The 17,481-nt window shown below is 48.5% G+C and overlaps 2 protein-coding genes across 3 annotated transcripts in view; one reads left to right on the forward strand and one right to left on the reverse strand.

The window, feature by feature from the left end:
• On the forward strand, positions 1–4,241 carry LOC135804434 (uncharacterized). The gene is made up of 4 exons (XM_065318304.1): positions 1–428; positions 1,029–1,159; positions 1,369–1,809; positions 3,110–4,241. The coding sequence occupies exons 1-4, from the start codon at positions 278–280 to the stop codon at positions 3,467–3,469; spliced, it is 1,083 nt and encodes a 360-aa protein (XP_065174376.1). The 5' UTR covers positions 1–277; the 3' UTR covers positions 3,470–4,241.
• The window catches only part of LOC135804433 (uncharacterized), a 26,942-nt gene continuing 13,414 nt past the window's right edge, over positions 3,954–17,481 (reverse strand). Inside the window, exons 7-18 of one of the 2 annotated variants that reach the window (XM_065318302.1) lie at positions 16,020–16,061; positions 15,466–15,577; positions 15,003–15,083; positions 14,541–14,651; positions 14,221–14,285; positions 13,829–13,866; positions 10,355–10,404; positions 9,970–10,053; positions 6,002–6,095; positions 5,579–5,691; positions 5,207–5,266; positions 3,954–4,759 (exon numbers count right to left, since the gene is read on the reverse strand). In XM_065318302.1, the coding sequence (XP_065174374.1) occupies positions 4,654–4,759; positions 5,207–5,266; positions 5,579–5,691; positions 6,002–6,095; positions 9,970–10,053; positions 10,355–10,404; positions 13,829–13,866; positions 14,221–14,285; positions 14,541–14,651; positions 15,003–15,083; positions 15,466–15,577; positions 16,020–16,061 (956 nt within the window). In that variant the 3' untranslated portion in view covers positions 3,954–4,653. The remainder of the gene's footprint in view (positions 4,760–5,206; positions 5,267–5,578; positions 5,692–6,001; positions 6,096–9,969; positions 10,054–10,354; positions 10,405–13,828; positions 13,867–14,220; positions 14,286–14,540; positions 14,652–15,002; positions 15,084–15,465; positions 15,578–16,019; positions 16,062–17,481) is intronic. The other variant, XM_065318303.1, reaches the window with a different exon arrangement.

A 17,481-nucleotide genomic window follows, 5' to 3' on the forward strand; every position in this document is an offset into this window, starting at 1 on the left:
CAGCATCAGAAGACAGAACATAAAACAAAATTATTGTGATCTGGTGATATCAAGCAGAACGTTTGGCCAACACGGAGAGGTCTTCATTACCGCCGTGGCTGCTCTCATGACAGTGCAGTGGCTCTAGTTAGCGGGAATAGGCAACTAGGCTGGGTTTGCGACTGTAGCTAGACCTCCACAAACTTTTGACAGTACAATCATGTACCTATTTCATTGATTCTATCCTATCTTGCACTCCGAAATACACGCAGCAATTCCAATACGTCCTGGTCCAGCAATGACGGCTATACTGAGCAAGGACAGCAGATGCAACCGTCTGCCTCTAGAGAAACAACAGCTCGTTACTGCATTGAAAGAAGCTGTGCAGAAGCAGTATGGCGAGGAAGATGACTTCTTGGATGACGCGACCTGTAGACGATATCTGGCAGGTACATAAGAATTTCCTATTAAACGACGTATTGTATTGTAAAAAAAGGAGAAAGACAAAATGTCAGGAGTTATGACTAACCGTCCGCCAACGTAACCAGATCATATACAGCCAATTTTTTTACCATAATTAAATTGGCTCACCATCCGAGTTCAGTATTGTATTGTATTCTTTATTTCACAATACAATACAACACGCCAAGAATCCATAACAATTTAATTTACTGTCTTTAAAAATACTATGGACTCTTGGTCTCATGTACTATGAATGATGAATCATACAGTAAGTGCCGTAAAACTAGTAATACAGAAAAGAGGTACTTGTTCACTTGCTGTTCAAACACCACGCCACGATGATGGCTTCTTCAGATTTCGTGTTCCAGGTCACATGTACTGAGACATTCAACATGGAAATCAGCAGGTACATGTACATGCACTGGTACTAAGCAAAAGTACGTGTGTGTGTGTGTGTGTGTGTGTGCACGCGCACGTATGTGCTTATGCGTGCCTGTGCGCACATGTGTGTGGGTGTGTGTGCGTGCACACGTACATGTGTGTGTGTATGTGCTCCATTGCACTCTGACCATTGCCGGCACACGCAGGTTATAAGTGGTCACTGGAGCAAGCGCAGACACATTTGATGAAGACGTTGCGGTGGAGAGCTGACGTCAAGCCGGAGACGTGGACGTGTGAGTTCTGCCTAGAAACGCCGGGACAGCACAGTATGCGGCAGGTGAGCGTGTGCATGTGTGTGTGTGCGTGTGTGTGGGGGGGGGGGGGGGGGGGAGTGCACACACATATGGGCATGAGAGTTGTCGCAGTGCATAAGTGAATTCCTTGCTGAAATCTAACTTGAAGTGCTATATAGCCTATTACCTCAGTTAACCGTCTTGTTTTAAGTTCAAACGATCATCTTTGCGCTTTCCGAATTTCACTTTACAGATCGGCTTTGACCGTGCTGGGCGCACCGTCTTGTACACATCGTTTGTTCAATGTGCGTCAAACTCGTTCTCGGCCGAAGAAAGCGTGCGCCACATGGTCTTCCTGCTGGAGAACGGCGTACGTTCCATGCAGCATCGCTTTCACACCAAGCAGCAGAATGCCAGCGTGCAGGACGTGGAGGAGCCAGCAGCAGCACAGGATGACACGCTGAGCAATCATAGCGCCGCGTCGTCGTCCTCCTCCCAAACTGGTCGCCATCACCACGTGCCGGAGCAGTGGGTGGTCGTTCTCGACTGCACGGGGATGACGCTGGCGGCGTGCAACCCGCGCATTGCCTCCGCCGTCACCGCCATCATCGGCAACCACTATCCCGAACGGCTTGGCACGGTCGTCACGCTCAACGCCGGCTATCTGATGCGCTACGCCTGGGCTGCAATCAAGGTACGTACTGTGTACACTGCTGCACTTACACCGTGCATGTCTATGCTGCATGTCATGGTTTTTTCTTCCAACAAAATCCACGTACAGTAAAACCTGGTTTAAGCGACCACCCCACGGTGCAAGCAAAAGCGGTCGTTAAAGCCAGGTGGTCTTTAGAACCAGGTCCCACAGTTTCTGACTGTGTCTCCAGACACTGAAATATCCATCAATCCACAGTCTACTTGCAGGACTGTGATCAATGCTACATGTAACACACACAATCTTAGCAGCTCAAGACAAGGTTTGTATGGTTTTCGACAAGCAAATACCTGTCCCCGGGGAAAATTGCGATTCCGCGGCCGCGTTTTTTTCCGCGTTTTTGCGAGTTTTTAAAAGACCGCGTTTTCCGCGATTTTCCCGCGTTTTTGAACTTTTTTGTTGCACTACACGTACACACAGTACACTGTTCGGTCAGCAACGTCTCATCGTGGCGGCTTTTTACTCAAATATGACGAGTGCTTACACCAGAGACTTGTAACTGATTGATTTCACTACATACTACCTGAAAATTGCCGCACATCAATATTATTCACCGCATATTTACCGCAAATTCACCGCAAATTATGCCATATTAGAGAGGTTAAGTTACACGTTTTTTGCCCTTTTTCAAAACGCGGTGCAAATCTCACGTTACGTGTAATTTTTAGAGGTTAAGTTACACGTGCGACGTGACGTGAAATTTTGCCTGGCAGGATTCGGGTTTAGTTCGCACAAATATCAAATCTTCCAACAAACTCGATAAAATTCCAGAAACTCACACAAATTCGGTCGGAATAACCAAGCGAAACTTCCAAAAACTCACGTCATGAACTTACGTGCGGGACAGTCAACTCACGTAAAACACGTCAAATTTTACGTGAGTTTTTTCACTTTTTGACGTAAAAGTTCACGGACGTAAGACTTTTACGTGAAACTTAACCTCTCTATTATGCCGCGTTTCCCCCGCGTTTTTTTGCGATTTTTTTCCGCAATTTTCCCCGGGGACAGAAATACACGTAGAAGAACCGTCAAGAAGGGTCTTGAGAAACTTCAGAAGTGCACAGGATGATGTCCGAAGGCAGACGAGATGGTAACAGTGGATTCTGCGTGCCAGACCCCTACACATAGCAGACCCCGCTAAACTAGTGTGTGACTAAGTAACGTGAAGCACACGGGAAAATATGTGGCTGAATCATAGGTAGTGGCTAGTCCATGTGCCATGTGTGTGTGTGTGTGTGTCTCCATTGCTGATGTTCCTCACATCCACCCGCTGTGCTTGCAGGTAGTGTTACCAGCAACTATGGCCTCCAAGCTCCAGTTCATCAACTCCGAAGCAGATTACCGGAAAGCGCCGGTTTGCGATGTCTTCGACGAGGAGCTGCGCGAGTGGGTGCGCGAAGAGGAGCGTCTCAATCGTGTCCACCCTCTGCCCGACTCGCAACGGAATTTCTGGAAGCGACCATTGCCGCCGGCACACAATGCCGATAACGCAGCACCGGTCCATGACCCACGGGGAACGCCGTCCTACGTGCGCGATTACGTAGAGGCACTTGACGTGGACCAAAGTGGCAAGGACCGAAAAGCACATCAACCCCATCCTAACATCATTCAAGATTTAGCCGGGAGAATAACAACCGTGTAACGAACCCTTGCCATGCACCAAAATAACTTATGAACTGATATGCACTACTGAAGGCACTACCATTAATCTACTACCACTTCATGTAGACGTAGACGGTGCATCGGTAGGAGCGCTCCACTGGCAGCAGCAGCAGACAAGGCCACACCGCGCTTGTCTGCGAGAGTCCTATCTTCCAACCAGCCAACGGCAGCTGCTGCGATACACACCGGTTTGACGCTGCGTGCGTGACAAAACCGCTGACGTCAGCTCAACACTGTTCATCTCCCGGCGACCGGCTTGTCTGCAGTGCCCACCCATGACCTGCAGCTCCAAAGAAGACACCACCAGTCCCTGCTGTGAAAAGCATTCCAACCCTCTGAAATAGACTATTTATTTTTTAGCTCCCTATTTATGTAACCACCAATGGCCCTATCCACATACCTATCCACATACCTTTCACGGTAACGATTTCCTACCGAGTACCATGATCTATCCACAGGGTTACTCAAGGCAATTTAGTTTGCGTTTAGTACTAGCAATTGGTGGAGAGAAAACATGTATGCTGTCAGCTGTGCAAAGCTTGTCACATTGAGTACGGTAGTACAAATTACTGTTCCAGTTAGTTTTGTTGATAGCGTCAAAGCCTGTTCAGTTCTACCGCTGTGCCTTGCGGCAGCTCATACGGCGCTAATTGCGTGTGCGGCACTTTTTAAATCACTTTCATGCCTGCTCAATTGGGTTTTACGCTACTAAGAAATAAAAGGCAATGCGAACTGCATTTCCAAGCCAAACGGATGCCAAGCTGTGCTCTGATGCATAAACCGTAGAATTTTAAAGAAGAATCTAGAATAATATTATTATGATAATGGAGGGATGTTGCATGACGGAGAGGAACTTGAAATATTATGCCACTGCGCTATGCATTGGTGTGTAGCAATGGTGATGTACAGCTGAAGGGAAGTGGGAGAGCAAGCTGCTCACAGCAACGCAAATGCGTATTTCGAAAGCAAATAAAGAATGGTCTTCATACCACACTGCTAACGACATGTGTTGCAGTTACGCTGCGTCTCCGCCACAGTACGATGTCAGCCGGAATAGACGTGAAAGCAGTTGATCTGGAAAGGAGACTGTTTGAAGGAAGACATGCCACCGCGGGTAGATCACTGACAAACCCAACACCACACAGTACCGCACACTCGGCCAGCTCAGAACAGAAACTCACTGATGGTACCTGCTGGGTGTGCATGTTCGCGGAGCGAAGACATTGAGAACGGCTGTTCCGATGTGGACGTTTCACAGTTCATGCGATGCCTAGATGAACACAACCACACAAAACGACCCCTTCGTTAAGCATCCATCAGACATAGGGAGCAGCGGATATACACCTGTTCGACTACATTATACAATGAACGCATGGAAAAAACTGGCACTTGGAAATCACCCTGTGCTACACAGCGCATACCAAAATCATCCAATGATATACAGTGTTCAGAAAGCTGGTCTTGACAGGGACCGCTCACTCAGTAGAGTAGATTCCCTGCATGCCATATCTGAAGTAAACTGCACTGTGTGCATCTGGCATATTACCGCCCAAAAGAGTGCAGCCAAAGCATGCAGTCACACTGACAAGTACGGTATCTGGAAAATACGGTACATGTATACAGGGCCTGAGCTGGCTGGCTGGCCTTTCCGCGTGCGACGTTGGGACACTCACAGGTTGAACTGTAGTACAATCATGTAGTAATGTCTCCTACTTACCAGTGGAAGTGCTCCTCGCAGCATAGACCATTCACGATCGCACTCAGCCCTTTGCTGGACCTACATAACAATCAGACAAAGTACACATGGAAACGAATACCATACTTCCCGCAGAGCTCTAAAACAATGTAGAACATATTTGCTACAGCGTAGTTCTAAAAACCACACTATCTGTGCCTTGAAACTAAATTTCGACCAAAACCGAAGTAGGGGACACAAAATTGACTTCCACACTTTGGGTTCGGTCGAAATTTACTTTTAGTTATAATAAATTATACCACCTGGGCACTACTATCACTACTGTACTCGCCTACACAAAATATGCCCCCCCCCCCCCCCCCCCCTCTCCTCCGTAGTCAGTGGCATACTCACCAAGTGGCGTTGATCATGGAGTAGTGGCGATCGAATACTTTCGCCCAGCATGCCGAACAACAGTAGAGCTCACTGACGTCCATCACTTCACATGTCGGTTTGCAGCACTTCACCTGGAAACACACACACACACGTCAATATGCACAGTGAAGAAGATCTGAGATTGCCAATATTCAAATTTGAGGCATCGCATTCCAAAGCAAAGGATGCCATGGCATGATGGAAACCGACCAAGGCCGTTGCATAAATTTCGCACGGACCCCGTGAGTGCTGCATTAACTGAATACCCGCTGCATAAACGCTGCAGAAGTTGAAACAACGATCCAGGACTCAGATGACACCATACGTCCATTGCAGGTGCCCTCGAATCTGGCAGCCATCTACATGTACAGTTTTGACAGTTGACAGTGGCCTGGTTCATACCTGTCTCTTCAGCTTGCCGGAGTAGAGCTTGCGATGTGACGTGTACTGTAGGAGATGAGATGCCAGGTGACCACGGCCATCGCAGAAAGTCATTCTAAGCAAGCATGTGCACATACAGATACACACACGCATTACACACATACACACACACACATTACACACATACACACAAACACACACAAATACACACACACGCACGCGCGCGGGCGTAAAGACCGGGGAATCAACCCAAAGACAATGAATGCTTCAGCAGCAGTGACTCTGCATTCTCAGTGAGTTTAAGAATGAATGGCAGGAAGCTTGAGTTGCCATGGCAAAGATGGCCACCGCTTGCCCCCACACAAGTAGATGTGGCAGGAACACATTCTTTCTTTTTTCTTTCGTTTTCCTTCTCTTGCCTTGGCTGGCTAACGCCCCCTCCTTTGCATTGGCTTCTGCCATTGGACGGTGAAACGAGAGAGCTTGGAAGCTCAGGGCCCTACGCTATGCTTTTTGCCTTGATGACCTAGACAAAAAAAGCATAGGGATGTTATAAATTCTTATAAATTTCTCCTTTAAAAAAAAGAAGAAGACATAATTAACCTGGGATTCGAACCCGCACTATCGCCCTGCATGCATCCCCCGATACACTTCACATACATACTATTTCTTCCAAGTTGCTTCACGTTATGATCTTGCGTTTGAAAGCCCTATTTGAATATGCATTGTGGCCAGCCGTCTTTGATGGTACGGTACGGGACAGGTACGGGACAGGTACGGTCGAGGGTAATACGACACCGTCTACCGCCTTGATGACCTAGGCAAAAAAAGCATAGGGATGTTATAAATTTTTCTATTCCCCATTTTTTAGGCATAACCTGGGATTCAAACCCGCACTATCGCCCTACATGCATTCCCCCATACACTCCGCATTCATACTCATTCTTCCAAGTTGCTTCACGTTACGATCGTGCGTTTGGAAGCCCTATTTGAATATTGCGGCCAGCTGTATGTGGCCAGCTTTGTTTGTTGGTACGGTACGGTACGGGACAGATACGGGATAGCGCCAGGCGTGACACAAACAAACAAACACCAAATTAAAGCTGTGTGGACCCTGGCTAGCGCCAGACGTTACTGAAGTAACGTCTTCTGCATAGCTACGGGAATAAAATTAATTCTACTTCGAAGTATCCTCAGCTGTGCTGGACTCTTCAAAACGAGAGAGCTTGAAAGGTCAGGGCCCTACGCTATGCTTTTTTGCCTAGCTCATGATGCATGATTATCGGAACGGATGGAAATGTTTTTTACATTTAATAATTGTAATAACATGGATGATGAGTGATGCAAACATTGTAAATCACAAAGTCTCCTGTGACCGGTGATGACTATTCACATCGCGTTTTCTTTGGAGCCGCCTGGATGCCTGCTCAGCGGTATTTTGCTGCCGACGCATCCTATCATGAATTCGGCGATTCTCCAACCGACGAGATCTTTGCTTTGCTCCTTCGTTTCATGTTTTTCACGAACACGGCGACTCTCGAGGCAGCGAGACGCCTTTTCAACCTTTTCTTGTTCTCCGTTTAGGGAACATGATCTTACCATTCCATATATCCTACCATGGACCGCGCCCACGCACTAACCACTGTTCATAATTAAAGGGACACTGCACGCCAAAATTTTCTTTGGCTTATCCGAAGGAGAATCCACCACTGATTCCAATGAGCTATGTCTCGAGTCGATCAGACGATTGGAACCATGTCAAATTCCATCAAGAAGATCTTCCATATATAGAAGTGGGGCATGATGACGTGCGAGTTGATTAGCTTAGTGCCATCACAACAGCAGAAAGGAAAACAAAATAGCTACACTGACTGTAATTTGTAAATGTGCTTTTAGTTTTAGAAAGTTTTGTTTGCATACTGTCGAGATGGAGTTTGAAGCAGTGCATGATGAAGGCGGGGCCAAGAGGAGAGCGAGTTCTCTGTGCCCACCGTGATAGGGCCATTTCGCTTTGAACCTCAAGGTCCTCCTAAGGTGACTCGGGCTGCAGCAGGGGCACACGTTGAAGATGATGGACCTGCACCAGGTGATATGGACGAAGCCCAGCGAGTGGGACACACTCGATGGTGTACTTGCCCCTGCTGCAGAGTGATGTCCAGAGAGAGGGAGTCATTTTGCTGCCGCGAAAGCGCAGCGGCTGTTGCTTTCGCTGAAGGAGAGACGTGCGTGACCAAGCATCGTGACTTTGAAGCTGTAGTACTATGTAAAGCCACTCTGGTTGTGGCCATGGTGGCATATCGCGAATTTCACGGTCAAACGGATCCCATGAACAACAGGTAAGACATTACTTGTACAAGTATTAGTATGACGAATGTTGCCTTCGGAGAACTAGTGATAGCAATCGATGGGAAAGTCATTTTTCGGCAATGCGGTTACCGGTAGTTCGGCGACGAGTATGGCGGAACCGGAAGCGAAGAGCTCTTCCTGTGGTGAAGAACATGATAACTCCAGCTTGCCCAATCCTTCATGGAAGGTTGCTGGCCTAAAGCGTTTCCTTACCAAGCATGGGGCTGTACTTACAGGACGGAAAGCGGCTCTTCTCGAACGGCAAGTGCAAAGTAAACTATAGTTGAAACAAGAATCGCTCGAGTAAACAATACTAAATAACGGTGTTTGGCTTCTTTTTCTGTCTGGTATTCTCTTTCTCAGTGCTCTTTTCTACAAGGACAACAAAGATGCCGCTGCCAGTAAGCCTTCGACAACAGAACAAGCAGGGAAGGGCGACGAGGCATGGTCATTCGAACCGTCATCTTTCCCTGTTGTGACATCTTCAACGATATTTGGCCACCTCATGGAGTCCGAAAAAGCAGCCCGTTGTCCGACCAGCGAAATGTCGGAACAGCCTGATGATGTGTTGGTTCGAAGACCCCTGGACAGGGCAGAAGCACTGTTTTTCGGTGGCTATGTGCATAATGTTGCTGTATGCTGGAGCACTCCGACAGACACTGAATGCTATGTGAGAACTAAATGCTGGGCTACTCAGAAAAAGTCAACTCGGTACGACCAGAAGTTAATAGGAAAGGAACATGACGAGCAAATGACATATGTTGGATATGGCCGGAGGTTGTGGCGGACTGTGTTCACATGTGCTCGCTGGACTCCTAGTCCTTCAGACTTACAGTAGCAGCACACAAGTAGCAGCAGAGTCTGAGGCGGTGAGCAGAACATCCCTACCACAGAGCTGGGGTCCTCGCAAGCGAAGCACAGAGTCTCGTCCAGTCATGGATGTTGTAGTAGAGAAACCCCGTGCAGCCGAATCCCGTGACACAAAAACTCCCTCCTTTTCTTCTCGACGTATAGCATGAATTCATTTCTTTCTCCGTCCGGGTTCGGAAGGGAACGTATGGAACGAGAGGCTCGGCTCCTTCTCTCGTCGACTGGTGCACTCAGGAACGCAACAGTAGTCATGCTTTGGCATGGCGATACAACCAAACAAAGCAACACTTGCCGAAAAGTGAACTGTGTCACGGTTCGTCAAGCAAAACCAACTAATTGAAAAAGGCGAAAGTCTCAAAGGTCAGAGCTGAGAAGGTCGACCTCGCGGACCACTTGCCCCGTCTCGAACCCAGACAATCTTTGTGCAAGTCATCTAACAGTAGACTAACACATACGGGATGCGTTTGATGGTACGGTACGGGACATGTATGTGTGCGTGTGTGTGACAAACAAACAAAACCAAACAAACGGAATTAAAGCTGTGTGGACCCTGGCGCGAGACGTTACGAAGTTAACATCTTTTGCATAGCTACGGGAATAAAATTTCAAAGTATGCAGGGGACTTCACTGACCCCCCCCCCCCATGGAGACAGGTCTGGCCTAGTTTCTGTTAGTCTGTTACTATACTAAAACAATCCATACACTACTGGCCAGTCAGGTAAATGAGTCTTCTCCCATATAAAGGCCCTTTGAGTTAGAGAGTCATCACCTACCCACAGTCTAGGCAGTTAGCCAGGTTACTGCAAGCACCGCATTCGGCACATGACAAGTTGCCTTTCCGCTGTAGTTGGCGGCACCTGTTGGTTGAAACGCACAGCAAGCAAGACAAAGACCAGCGTAATGTTTATACAACAGTCACTCCTGGTTGTGCACATGCTGACGTCCGTTTGATCTAACCAGGAACACCCAGTTAGGAAAATCGCTACAAAAGATCATGCACAGGAAGGCAAGTGCCCGTGAAAATGACCATTGGCGGTGGATGGTGGCTACTGTGGCAGCTGTTGCGTATTACAAGTGTCTCAAGCGACGTACAGCACAATACCATTAGCCATGCCGACAGATATCATACAACTACCATTTAGTTTCGAATGTCCTTACCGTCCGTAGTAATCTCGGAGTAGCTTGGAGTAGATCTGTTGACCCTCTTTCTGCAGCGTGGTAAAGAGCGAGAATGCAAGGAGTAGCAAATGTGAGCAGGCAGGGTAAAAACGGAACCTTGGCCTGAAAATCGGTTTTGAGAAAGCCGTGATTGAACTTTGACAAGCGAGCCGCGCCGCCGCCAAAGGCGCATGTGACAGGGAATTTGCATGCGTAGCTTGCTGCACTAGCACTGAAGCAGCGCATGCAAATTTGAACGAAATCGGCCAAGGCATGGCGATGTGATGACCTGACACAGGAGCATAGGGCTGTCACCTACGGAGACCGTTGTTTCCTTTGGAGAGTTTTATTTTGGCTTTGGCAGTGAGCGCGGTTAGAAGGTGATTTCCAGGTGTCTGACGTTTCGAAAGTGGTTTCATGGAGGCCGCATTGGAAGTGACGGTGAATTTTAGTGATGGGTCCGCAACGAATCGGGTGACTCTGCTTCGGACGAAGTTTCGTCAGATGGCCCTCCTGATTCTGAACTATCATCGCTCGATTCTGAACCGGCCGAAACTTCAGATGATTCGGACGCGGGAGATGCTGCGCCCATCGGAGGAGGTCAGGGGAAGCGAGTTCATGCCAGATCGAAGCAGCGTTTCCAAGCTGGAAAAGCCCGACAGCCGTACAAGGCGGCTTGGGGATTTGATGACACTGATGCCGATGCCGAGTGTGTTTGCCGAGCTGTTCTGGAGGCACATGTCGAGTCCTTCAAGTCTATGGTTGCGACTGGAACGGCTCTGAAAAAACGCAAACGGTACAAGGCAGCGTCTGGTGCGGAGCACACCTATCGCAGTGTGAAGACCCAGAACGAGTGGCTCATCGGGGATATTTTTGATGCACAGGTAACTAACTACCTATACTGCCAATCATGCATCATTGCTGTCCTCGGAGTCAGCAAGCAGCAGTTGGCCAGAGTGCGGAAGGTGAAGAGAGGCGAGGCACCAACGAAGCACAACCTAGCCAGCAAATCCTCTAACTTCAACAAGTCTGAAGTCAAGGAGCGGTTCGTGGAGTTCGTTGATATGTCGCGTGCGTCGAACGGTCGGAGAGCAGGCAGCTCTTCAGTTGAGTATTATTTCGACGCACAGTACAACAGCTTTCGATCACCAGACAAGAAGGATGCTCAGTATGAGAAGAAATTCTCTCGGTCAGTTGTTGGATCCTTCAACGCCTCCCAGGAAGCAGCCAGTCTACCAACATGCTCCAACTTTGCTGCCCAGCAGTGGCTGAAAGCAGAACGGCCGAGCACCAGAATCTGTCCACCGAAGGCGGACTACTGCGACCTCTGCACAGAGTACAGTGAGCAGGTGAGCAGGGCTAAGACGACCATGAGCCGGCTGCAGGAGTCTGGCGACGCCAATCCAGATGATATCCGCACCCAGAAGGATCTCGCTGAAAGCTACGGCAAACTGGCAGAGGAACACAAGCAAGTCGCCCAAGCCAGCATCCTCGAGTACAAGCAGTGCCGCCAGAAAAGCCTGTATCAATGGAAGGCAATCCACGAGCTACAGGTAAGCAATCAACTTTGAAATAAAGTCGTATTGCTGCATAGAGCTTGAGTCCTGCAGCCAACTGAGGGATACATGTGTAATGGTTTGAATTATGCCAGCCTACTTTGTTTCTTCAGCCTTTGTGAAGGGTAATTCTTGGTGTGCATGTATCCGTAATCGTAGTTTGATGCAGTCTGCAAGAAATTGATTTATGGGAGATGCAGTTAGCTCTGTGAGTTTATGTGCTTCGTATTTTACCCCTGCAGTCGCAACCGAATCTGAGCGCCGTCGACAAGGAGAGGCTGGCACATCTGAAAGCCAACTACGTCTGTGTAATCAATGCTGACTACCAGCAAGGGAAGCTGTTGCCGCATTGGGGATACTCAGCTCAGCCCGGTTCAACCTACTTCAAGCAGAAGCTGTGTTGTGACAACTCTGGTGTCGTCTGTCACACAAATCCCAGCGCCTACTTCTACCTTTTCCATGAAGGAGCAGCAGGCTCGAAGTGTGCTGACCACACCATCACTTTCCTGGACCACGTTCAGGCCAATGTGATACCATCGTGGGTCCAACACGTCATCTTCGTGATGGACAGCGCAAAGGTCGACAAGAACCAGTACACGGTTGCGTGGACTGGTGAGTTGGTGGCAAGTGGCCATTTCCGGAGCTGCCGCATGCTGTATATGATCCCTGGCCACACCAAGTTCAGCCCTGATGAGCTGTTCGCGCACATTGCCCATTCATTCTATCGCGATGACGTCTTCCTCATGGATGACATCATGGCCTTAGCTGCACAATACGGTGTGGCATACTGGATGGACGGCGATGCTGTCATGATGTGGAAAGCCAAGCTATCCCTGTGCTACCGAGCCGTTCCACACATCAACACCATCCACGATTTCATGTGGAAGATTCCGGAAGGTGAGGGTGCTGCAAAGCCTCAGCTTCTTACTCGGCCAGCATGCTACGATGGGGAGTATGCCGTCGTAGATGTCGTCCAGGCTCCTGAGCATGTCAGTTTAGTCAGCAGAGACATCGAGAGCTACATGGATGCCGACCAGTGCCCCGCTGTCAACAAGGAGAAGATGGCACACCTTGTTGAAATGTATGATCGCTTGGTGCCACTTGATCGCCGCTTGAAGCTGCTGCCACCTCCAGTTGAGACGCAGGCTGCAGCGACTACAGCGCCCATTGCTGCTATCGGCCCAGTAACTTCTGCTTTGGCTCAGCAGCACCAACAGCGGCGGCAGCAGCGACGATGCTCCACACCTGCCTGGATCGGCACTGGACATCGCAATGTGCGTCGGTGGAGTGAAGGGCATACAAGCCGAAGCGGTTGCCCAGTATTCTACAACACCAACCCACCTCTTCCAGCAGGTGCGGTGCAGTCTCCTGCCGTATAAGTTATTCTTTCCGCGACCATTGTCAGCGTAGCCAGTGATGGCACTGAGGCTGTTCAGATTTTGTTGCATAATTATGCTTCTACTTTGCCATCACTATCAGTAAAATTGTTGTGTTTTTGATCATACTGAGTGCGGTTTGGTATTGTGCACGCTCTTGCTCCTTAGTTTTCAGCAGTTGTCATGTACACGTGTCGGTTCGGATTGCCCAGCCAGCCACATCCCTCTTTGCGACTTGTTTTGTTTTCTGTGCACACATGTCATTCAGATCTATGTAGCACAGCTTTGGATTAGCTACCTGACCATGTTATCTTCTCATTTTGTCTCTGCAAGCCAGGACGCAGCACCGTGTGATATCTGGTTTTCTAGTGCATTCCATGATGTTCTCACCAGTGTGGCAATATAATATTTTTGTGTGCACAGCCAGATGAATGCGCATGATGCACCCCCCCCCCCCCCCCCCCCTACCCTACACACACACACACACACACACACAGAAACACGTGCGTTACAACGACATGAAGTCTACTCTGTAGACATACCTTCTCCTGTGTGAAGACACCTGGCATTGAAGGATGAGCTGCAGCACAGATTGGCAAGCAATTTTCACAAGCATCAAACACACAATACGATGCACCAATCAACACACACTAACGTCAGGGGGCACAAAGCAGAAACAACCGTGAGGGCAAGTTTCTTCTAACCCTACGTCCGTGTTTGATCACTGCTTACACGGTATATAGACAGACAGACAGACAGGCATGCACACATACACACACACACACATGCAACAACATTATGCCCATTTGCAGATGATGGCAGGTGCTGAAAGGACCACCAGCGTTCCAGTCACGGAGAACAGAGCTTTGAACGGTGAATAACACGCGGGCACGCAAACACACGTTCACATACAATACAAAACATGAGGCAGTACCTGATGGGATGTTGCACGTGGACACGCAGTCTTGGGGAAGGTGGCCCACACGATTGCACTTCCAACTGCATGGAGAAAGAAGAATCAACATTAGACTGAACTGTCACTGACATAGTGATTTCAGAGAATGGGCGAGGGACCGGAAAGATATGCGGCCACGTACAACTACTCGTCTAGCTTTCAATATAACACAAACAAAACCATTGTCACTTACGCACACGCATGTCTGTACATTCCTCGATGCAGTACTAAAAGACCTGGTTGGGATTATGGCTGTTGATGTGACAACTCATGTAGTAAACCGTGCACGCACCACTCACCACTTGTAGGTGGAGAGGCTGCTGCCCGCCTGCGACCACTTATGCTTACTGTAGCTCCACTGTCTGTCCTTGTCCTCGGGTAGGGTTAGACAGCGCTGACCGTCGGCCAATCTGAACACACAGGTAGTTCACACGTCATGACACATACACACACATGCACACCCATGCACGTACACAAACACACACACACACACACACACATGGTACATACACACACACATACAACTCTCTCCCTTTGTACCATGTGTTTCTACATCATTCCTACTGGACATTCCCACTTGGAAAGGGGGCAATGAAACGTGACGTGGGGGAGCAGCATCACGCTGTGTCACTCTGGCTACAACCCTGGCATCACGTATCCTGCGGAAATTGGCCAACAAACTCGTTGAAAATATATTAAGATTATCTTGATGGCAGACTGTGACGTACATGTGTATAGTGTTCGTAACTATATGTACTCACTGGTCTTGGGTCAGAGAGACGGCAGTGTCTGTGAGAGCAGCCCCAGTCACTGCGCACGCGTTATCCGCAAAGTTGGAATCACTGCACAAAAAATACCGGCATATGGCAGGAAGAAAAGGATGAAATAAAACAGATGTGCGTACACACACACACACACACACACACACACACACACACACACACACACACACACACAAACATGCATGCACGCACACACAAATGTGCTTAGTTTAGTAAAAATAGCAAAATTACCAGGGGTGCTCGGCCTCTGGACAACATGAACTGCCATGCGCCATTCCTCCAGTGTGAAACAGAATTAGAGGTGGGTTGGCCGGATCCAGATCCGTGCGACCGAGATCCAGATTCGTACAAACAAACAAACAATTTGGCGAATCCAAATTCGGGGCTCATGGAATCGAACGTGCCCTAGCTGACAACACTCCGCTTGCTGACATACACTTACAGATGTGCTGAAGAAGCAGTCGAGTACGGTGCACCATCATCCTCATTGTCAGAAGACGAGTCCAGATTGAAGTAATCTCTGGCCTCCTCTTCTTTCTCTTGCTGACAGTCTGCTAGAAGAACAGCAAAGATATGAGTAGAGACGGGAGAGTGAACCTAGGACATGACGAGTGAGAAAGTAATAGATGATATGCCAAATAACATGCAACTAGACTTGAGAGGGCATTGCAGAGTAGTTGCATACTTCAAAGTACAAAGTTCTACGGTTACCTGTGACTTGTATTCCTGCAGAGCTCAGGGCCTACCGTGTACACATTGTAGTATAATTTGTATGCAACTTGTGTGCAATGCCCTCTCAAGTCTAGTTGCACGTTATTTGGCATATCATCTATTACATTCTACTACACAAAGTACATTGTAAGACACAAACACCGGACACCTGGGAACTGGAATGCCATGTTGTGCTCTAACACTACCAGTGGCCCTCGCCTCGGCTTGATCCACCTGAACTAAACACCATTACAAAACATTACCCGGACTTGGAGCAATGCCCACCTTTTGTTGTCGCAGCGTCATCTCCCTCTGGCTGCTTGACAACTGCTCTTAGATGACATCGCAAAGAGAAGGCAAGAGAATAAAACAGATCGATAGATAGATAGATAGATAGATAGATAGAGAGAGAGAGAGAGAGAGAGAGAGAGAGAGAGAGAGAGAGAGAGAGAGAGAGAGAGAGAGAGAGAGAGATGAGAGAGAGAGAGATGAGAGAGAGAGAGAGAGAGAGAGAGAGAGAGAGAGAGAGAGAGAGAGAGAGAGAGAGAGAGAGAGAGAGAGAGAGAGAGAGAGAGAGAGAGAGAGAGAGACACACACACACACACACACACACACACAGTACGTGTAGTTGAAATCATCCGAATGCAATTGCAATTCTAAATGGACAAAACCAAGCGCCAACATCAGGGCTGCCACTTGCTCCGATTCTTCGGAAATCGTCCGATTTTTGATCGCCTGTCCGACAAACCGACCGATTTTGTTCCCAAAGAGGGACAACCGACTATTTTATTTTGAGCGCTTTTTAGTCCAGTTGGCCATTAAGCTGTGTTCACAACTGGCACGTGTACGCGTGAAACCACGAGTTTGTGCGTATTTTTGCTGGCTTTTGGGGCGCCATGCGTACAGAAACGCGCCGAAATGGAAATTCCAACATGTTGGAATTTTCAGCGCGTATCAGGCGCGTACCAGCGTACATGCCAGTCACTTTGACTGACGGGGTAAAAAAATTAGTACTCGAAGGTGTCGCACGTGCTAAATACGACTCGGATTGCTGTTTTTTTGTGAAAGCCTGAGAGCGCGTTCGGGCACACATGAACCGCACGCGTACCGCGTACACGCGCCAGTTGTGAACACAGCTTTAATTCGGCGCTTCCAGGTCGCGTTTGGCCGGTCACCGTACATGTACATGTAGCTGTAAAATGCACGCGTGCTTGCATGCACTTAGAGTATGTACGGTGTACGGGATGAGCTGTAGCAACAGCGGTTGCTACAGGCGCCAGGCAGCTTTGCAACTGCAGTACATGTACTGCCAATGCCACTGGATCAACGATCATTAGAAAGGTTGCGCACAACGAAAATTCGTAGCGTCGTGACGAAACTTTTTACCGAAAAAGGTTTTAACGAATATTCGTGAACTGTGAGGTTGCGCACAACGTTACGTGTGAACTTTTTCGTAGTATGCATTCTAATACGTGTCTGGTTCGATCACGTACCAAGAGTACATGACCCAGTGTCCTGCCTGGATCCTGGATCAACCACTTTCGCGCTCGCAGTACCAAGTACATGTACATGTACATGTACATGACCCCGTGTTCTCATGAAGTGCTTGAAAACTTCATCTCCAAACACTCAAAGGGGAGGACGTATATTTTTTGTAGTGAGACTTACTTCGACTACAACATATCGCAACATATATCTGCCTCGACTACTCCCAGTGTATGAGTTTTGCAAACAGCGTTATCTGCAC

This window comes from Sycon ciliatum, chromosome 1 (genome assembly GCF_964019385.1).
Source record: "Sycon ciliatum chromosome 1, ocSycCili1.1, whole genome shotgun sequence".
Classification (NCBI taxonomy): domain Eukaryota; kingdom Metazoa; phylum Porifera; class Calcarea; order Leucosolenida; family Sycettidae; genus Sycon; species Sycon ciliatum.

Bases quoted from the DNA above. Each gene is read 5' to 3' on its own strand.
- LOC135804434 (XM_065318304.1), top strand. From the start codon at position 278: ATGACGGCTATACTGAGCAAGGACAGCAGATGCAACCGTCTGCCTCTA. The intron at 429-1,028 runs GTACATAAGAAT...CGGCACACGCAG, and splicing joins CTGTAGACGATATCTGGCAG to GTTATAAGTGGTCACTGGAG. The intron at 1,810-3,109 runs GTACGTACTGTG...CTGTGCTTGCAG, and splicing joins ACGCCTGGGCTGCAATCAAG to GTAGTGTTACCAGCAACTAT.